This window comes from Triticum urartu, chromosome 5, assembly GCF_003073215.2.
Source record: "Triticum urartu cultivar G1812 chromosome 5, Tu2.1, whole genome shotgun sequence".
In the NCBI taxonomy this organism is placed as follows: domain Eukaryota; kingdom Viridiplantae; phylum Streptophyta; class Magnoliopsida; order Poales; family Poaceae; genus Triticum; species Triticum urartu.
In genome coordinates this window covers 606,682,472-606,689,098 of record NC_053026.1, presented here as the reverse complement: position 1 = coordinate 606,689,098, position 6,627 = coordinate 606,682,472, and the positions used below count along the sequence as shown (strand labels likewise).

Here is a 6,627-nt window from a genome sequence, read left to right as displayed (position 1 = left end):
CAGAAGCACAGACCCGAGTAAGTAGGTTGTTTGCGTATGGGATAAAGAGGACTTGATACTTTAATGCTATGGTTGGGTTTTACCTTAATGATCTTTAGTAGTTGCGGATGCTTGCTAGAGTTCCAATCATAAGTGCATATGATCCAAGTAGAGAAAGTATGTTAGCTTATGCCTCTCCCTCGAATAAAATTGCAATAATGATTACCGGTCTAGTTATCGATTGCCTAGGGACAAATAACTTTCTCGTAACCAAAAGCTCTTTACTAAAACTAATTTAGTTGTGTCTTTACCTAAACAGCCCCTACTTTTTATTTACGTAATCTTTATTATCTTGCAAATCTATCCAACAACACCTACAAAGTACTTCTAATTTCATATTTGTTTTATGTAAAGCGAACGTCAAGCATGCGTAGAGTTGTATCGGTGGTCGATAGAACTTGAGGAAATATTTGTTCTACCTTTAGCTCTTCGTTGGGTTCGACACTCTTACTTATTAAAAACCGTTGCGATAACTTATACTTGTGGGTTATCAGTGTGGTACCGTTTCTTCGCGCTGGTACACATACCTATCCTCATACCATCACATGACAGCACTTTCACGGCATGGTGGTTGGATGCAAGGGCTAGAGTGCAGAGCAAGACCAGAAGGGCTTTTGATACGGCAGTCATCGTCATCGCCTGGTCACTGTGGAAGCAGCGTAACGCGCGTGTGTTTGGAAGAGTACACGAGCAAAGGGGTACACTGGATCTTGTTGCCCAAGATGAGCTGAGTGATTGGTACAGGGAGGGTGTGGGTAGATTACAAATTTTTGCGAGAGTAGCTTAATTTGTTTACTGGTGTTGTGTGCGTTTCCGTGATGCTTGCATCATAGGAAACATTCTTGTAAATATGTTTTGCTCCCTTCTATAAAAATCTATAAAAATCAGGTACGCCATTGGCGTACTCTAAAAAAAAACTTGGAATATCATATAATCATATAAGTTTTTTTTGAGACAAATATAATCATATAAGTTCTAGAATATCCAAGACACTTGGAAATAGACCTGTTCATGGACAGCCTGGCCCAAAAGCCCAACATCTGGTCTAGGCTCAGGCCCACCTGAAGCCCATCCTGAAAGCCCCAAAAAGCCCGAAACAACCATAATTACATATTTTATTCAATATATAGATATAATATATTTTTCTATAGCCCGAAAATAGCTATTCTAATTTTAAAAAGGCCACTGTTCATGTGCTTCAGGCCAGGGCAGGCCAAGCTCAGGCTTGGGATTTTTGCTTCGGGCTTTGCCAAGCCCAGCCCGAACCCAACCCGGCCCAGGGTATGATCAGGTTTCTTGGAAACAAATATTACTGTATGTTTTACATTACCAATAGACTGGACCAAGTCAAAGCCAGCATGTGATCAGAATACAAAGAACTAAGGCAAAAGGATGATCTGCAAACTCTTCTACAAATACAACTTATTTCTTTCCAAAACTTCGTAACATCAGCAGAGGAACCCCAAGTGAAAACAGTACGAACAGCTAAAAAGCAATATCCCCTTGAGTACTCGAAGATACAATGAACTGAGCGATAGACTTCCAAATGGAAATGAACTGACAATTGACCAACTCATAGACCACTTCCAAGAAAATCCTACAAAGTTAGGCTCTCAGGATCCTCAATAATTTTCGCAAAAGTTTGCAGGAATGCTGCCAAATCAGCACCATAAACAATCCTGTGATCAGCTGTGACATTGACCTGAACAAAAATGGGATCAACTTCGTTATGAACGGTGGCAATTTCAGGTAACGTTTCTTCATAAATACTCGTTATTCACACATAAATCAAACAAACACTAGAGACATATTAAGGTTGACATACACATGGATTATATATTGGCATGGTAAAAATATCCTATATAACGTTTGGCAACTATGCAGGGAAAAAGGTCCACTCAACATTCAACCTGCAACCAAGCATGGTAAAAGATTTATCCAATTCCATTCTATTATGATACTTATATTTAAAAACTATTTTATAACTTTACTATAATCAAATACAATAAATTATTATGTGTTTTTATTTTAGGTTGTCATATTATTAATCCAATTATTAATGCTCATACAATCGAATCCAATTGAAACATATTGTAACTGATTCCTACAGTAACGTGCGGGTATCATGCCTAGCTCATCACATGCTCAGGTAAATAAATCCAAGACTTATAAAATAGTGAATAGTAAGATTACCTAGACATACTTATTGTGATATTATCCCATAAGTCATGTTACCAAGGTATTGAGAGTAGGTAAACGATAGTTAACAGGTTTCTTACTCGGTCTTTAGCTAAACAGTGAGGTATTTGGTACTGGTATACCAATACGCGTCCTACTCTACAGCATTGTGGGAATAATTGATCCTATGCGGGGGGGGCCGGGGGGGGGGGTCCCAATTAGGCTTGGCATGTCAACAATAGTCCAAAGCGATCAACACTCTCTCTCAGCATTGCTACATCGTTGCGGTGCCAACCTGACCCCCCGCTTCACCTAGCTCTGGTGGCTCAAGGAAGAACCAATTTACCGCATTAACACACAAAAGTTATATGCATTGAAAAATTAGGCGTGAACACAAGCACAAGGTGTAAATGTCCCTGGTAGTTCCTAGGTGTTGGCGGAGGCAAAACGCCTAGCTCTTCATTGCACTTAAGGTGCGCTTTGGTCAGAGAAGTACAAGGCGGAAGCAAAACGTTCGCTCAGGGGCTAGCGCTTAAAAAAAACCTTGGTAATATGTGAAAGACAACTCACCATCATTTTGCTCTTAACACTGAAGAAACCATCTTTATCAGCTGCCACTGTAGGTTTTGAGGCTCCAACAGCCATTATAGCTCCCTGCAGTCATCCACATTCAAATTCTTAGACCCCCGACCTCATTAAAACAATAGTACCTCTACCAACACCTAGAAATTACTAGACATAGTAGTAGAATAGGAGCAAGGAAACATCACCTGGCCAGGTGGAAGAATTGCATCAAATCTATCTACACCAAACATGCCCAAGTTGGACAGAGTAAATGTCCCTGCAAAACACCAAACATTCAGGTAAGTACAATTTCCATGATCATCATAAGTTTGCAATACAATCTAGAAATTAACATCCTATGCAGTCCGATAGTTTCCATACCAGAGTTGTACTCATTCGGTTGAAGCTGTTTTGCCCGTGACTTCTTGACTAGTTCCTTCCATTTTTGTGAGAGTAAATATATATCCAGCTGCATTATTGTGGCATTTGGTAAGGTATATATATTCAGTAAACTAGCATGCTGCAGTACCTAAATAGCACAACATTTATCAGAGACAGAGGTCGCTTGTTCTTACCTTATCAGCTTGCTCCAGGACGGGTGTGATGAGTCCACCATCAATAGATACAGCCACAGCAATATTGATGGAACTGTTGTAAGTGAAGCTCGTACCATCCCTGCAGCTAGCGTTCACCACAGGGTGCTGCGCAAGCGCCATGGCAGCGGCCTTCGCAAGCAACACAGTCATCGTCACCCCCTTTGGCTTCACCTGATAAAACAGAACCAATCCAACCATCACCGCCTGGTCACGATCGAAAAGCAGAATGGCAGTTGCACAGCCCAAATTAAGACTCCAGATGCAGCACCTTCTCATACAGCGCATCGAGCTTATCAGTGAGAATGGGGTAACCAACACGGAATGCTGGCACTGACAGGCTCTCTACCATGTTCTTGCTCACTGCAGCCTGCATTGCAGTGAACGGAACTACCGTGGCACCGGGCACCGGCGGAAGCACGGCGGCCTGAGGCACGGCCTTTACTGACGAAGCTGCAGCCACAGGCGCAGCAGCAGGAGTGGGAGCCACCTTTGGTTTTGGCTGGATGCCAGCGGCTGCCTCAACATCAGCCGGCGTAATTCGGCCGAACTGCCCGGTGCCGGTCACCTTGGCAAGGTCCACCCTGTGCTGCTTGGCCAGCTTCTTAGCCTGCGGCGTGGCAACGCCCTTGGTCCCCGCGGCCACAGGCGCGGGAGCAGCAGCCACCGGAGCCGCCGGCGGGGGCGGTGGAGCGGCGGCGTCCGAAGGAGCAGGGGCCTGCTGCTGGGGCTGTCCGCTGGAGAGCGCCTTGGCCTGGGCGACGGCGAGCGCGACGTCCTCCTCAGACTCGGCGAGCAGGGCGATGGGGGCGCCGACGGGGGCGGTCTCCCCCGCGGGGACGAGGACGGCGGCGACGATGCCGTCGTAGAAGGTCTCGACGTCCATGTCGGCCTTGTCGGACTCGACGACCACGACGGCGTCGCCCTTGGTGACGCGGTCGCCCTCCGCGGCGGCCCAGGACACGATCTTGCCCTCCGTCATGGTGGAGCTGAGCGCCGGCATGAAGATCTCCCGGATCTTGGCGCGGACCACCACCGGGCGGCGCCGGCGCGTCGTGGCCGCGCACGACGCCGGCGCCGGCGCCGCGAGCCGCAGGCGCGCGGACAGGGCGGAGGCGGAGGCGGAGAACGCGAGGGGGGGCGAGGACGCGGCCATTGCAGAGCTCGCTCGAGGGTGTGGGGGGCGAGGAGGGTAGCGGGGGTTTGGTTGGCCTTGGGTATTTGAGGCGGGGGCGGAGAAAGCGAGGCGAGGGGGGCGGAGTTTGGCATGGCTGCCGCTCGCGTTGTGTTCGACCAAATGCCTGCGAAGTGAACAATGGTAGTAATACAAAATGCCATTGAAAAGAGTTTCTCCAAGTTGTCATCTCTTGTTTTGTTGATGCTTTGTTTTTTTTCCTCCTACAGTTCCATCTCAGTGATTGTATGTGCATTGTTGCTTATTATTCTCAAACGTGGTTTTATACTTTTGTTCGGCAAGCCGATAAAAATGCCTGTGTGCATCTTAAGATGCAGAGGCCGGGGGTTTCAACCTTCTTTCCGAAAAAGAGAAAAAAATGTAGGTATTCTTTTTTATTGAGTGTCCCTTTTCTTCTAGGTGACAGCTCAAGAATTTGTTTGATCAAATGATCGGTTTGATATTCATTCTTGCACCTAACAACTTGTATGTTGATGATTTCTGCAATAAATAAAATTTGAAGGAACCGTCACTTGCAACTTTTCCAAGAAGCGGGCAATAAATTTTTCACCTTTCTAAACTTGATTTTGCTATATATAAAAAATGTTGCCTTATCCAACTCAACACTATTTTTTTTATTGAAACGTCAAGATTTTCATTTAGAGCAAACAAATGGGGTTTATAGAGCAATCCTTTATCATGAGTTTGGCCATAACTCGGGCCGTGCTTTGGGCCGGGCCTAAAAAAGCTGGCTCGAAGGTCGGGCCAGACCGGGCTATTACTCATCTAGAGAACATCTCTTCCCAAAATGTGTGGCTGCTCTCACCACCATGCGCGCCTGGGTCTTAGCCCTGGCCTCCCCATGGTGCTCACAGTTGTTCTTCTAACTAAAAATGCCAAAGATGCTAGTGCTTGTTGACTGACTTTTCCGCCTAACTCATAAGACAAGATCCCCAAAGAGTAGCATAACATACAATGTGGACCATGTATGCAATGTAAAGCACCCAAATTTTCTAAAAGGAACAACTTATGACACATGAATATAACTGTAGAAGCATCTCCAAAATGCTACAAGTCATCCACAATGTCCATTTGCTTAAGTTCTAACCACCAATATATTATTTGCCATAATAATAGCCTTCTAAACAACAATTTCCTTCTTTTGCTTTAATTTGATCATTATTTTTGTGACTTAACCAATGAATACCAAAAGATTTCCACTTTCTTCTGTAGTCGTATTTTTCACTCTTCAAGAATTATAATGCTCTCGTAAAGTAGCAAGGAAGGTGGCAGACTTGGAATTGAATCTTACATTGGACAATCCATATTCTTATTATGATATCTTGCATATAAGTAGGGATCAGGGTATATCTGGCTAAATAACACTGCACACTGCTATTCAAGATGGATAAATAATATTTTCATTACAACTGATCAGAAGCGATCCTGATGGCCAAATAATTGTGAGGAGCAGATCTATTATTTCTGTACAGGTTTAAAATGTTCATCAAAATACACACCACTTGCCTTTAAGGAAAAAAAATCAAACTAGTGACATGATTGATGCTATTTCTCAGATGTTTAAGAATATTGCCACAACCTAAGGTCAAATGCCTTGTATATCACTACAGGATCCATTCAAGTCACCGTTTATCCCGGCACAAAATACATATATCTAACGAAGAAGCCTTTTGAGTACCTCAAAGTTCTGAAACTAGAATCATATGCACAATACAGATTGCTGTTTCAGATGCTAGATATAATCCTGGCAGGCTGCTACTCAATCTTTTTTTTAGATAAAAGGCGAGAGCCCGACTTTATAGATAAAGCCACCAGGCAGAGTCACAACCAACAGAAGGCATCACATAAGTATAACAAAACACGCCTAAGAAGTGAGGGTACAAGGCATCTAGCCTATCATGGCACGCAGGCCAGCCAAGCGAGCAATCAAACCACTAAGAGACCGGCCTCCTGGAACACCGCAGCAGGGAAGAAGCCGTAGATTTCATTTTGGATAGCATATCGTCGAACGCCTCTAGGTCCCCATCCTTAGTCAATGATCTCCACTGCTGCAAAAAG

General features: G+C 44.6%; 1 protein-coding gene across 1 annotated transcript; it reads right to left on the bottom strand.

Moving 5' to 3' along the window:
- Positions 1-1,335: 1,335 nt before the first annotated feature.
- On the bottom strand, positions 1,336-4,643 carry LOC125511164 (dihydrolipoyllysine-residue acetyltransferase component 4 of pyruvate dehydrogenase complex, chloroplastic-like). The gene is given in 7 exon segments (XM_048676458.1): positions 1,336-1,741; positions 2,788-2,871; positions 2,988-3,058; positions 3,163-3,250; positions 3,357-3,548; positions 3,646-4,628; positions 4,631-4,643. Coding segments are annotated over 7 exon segments (1,536 nt in total). The 3' UTR covers positions 1,336-1,636.
- Between the last annotated feature and the right edge of the window lie 1,984 nt (positions 4,644-6,627).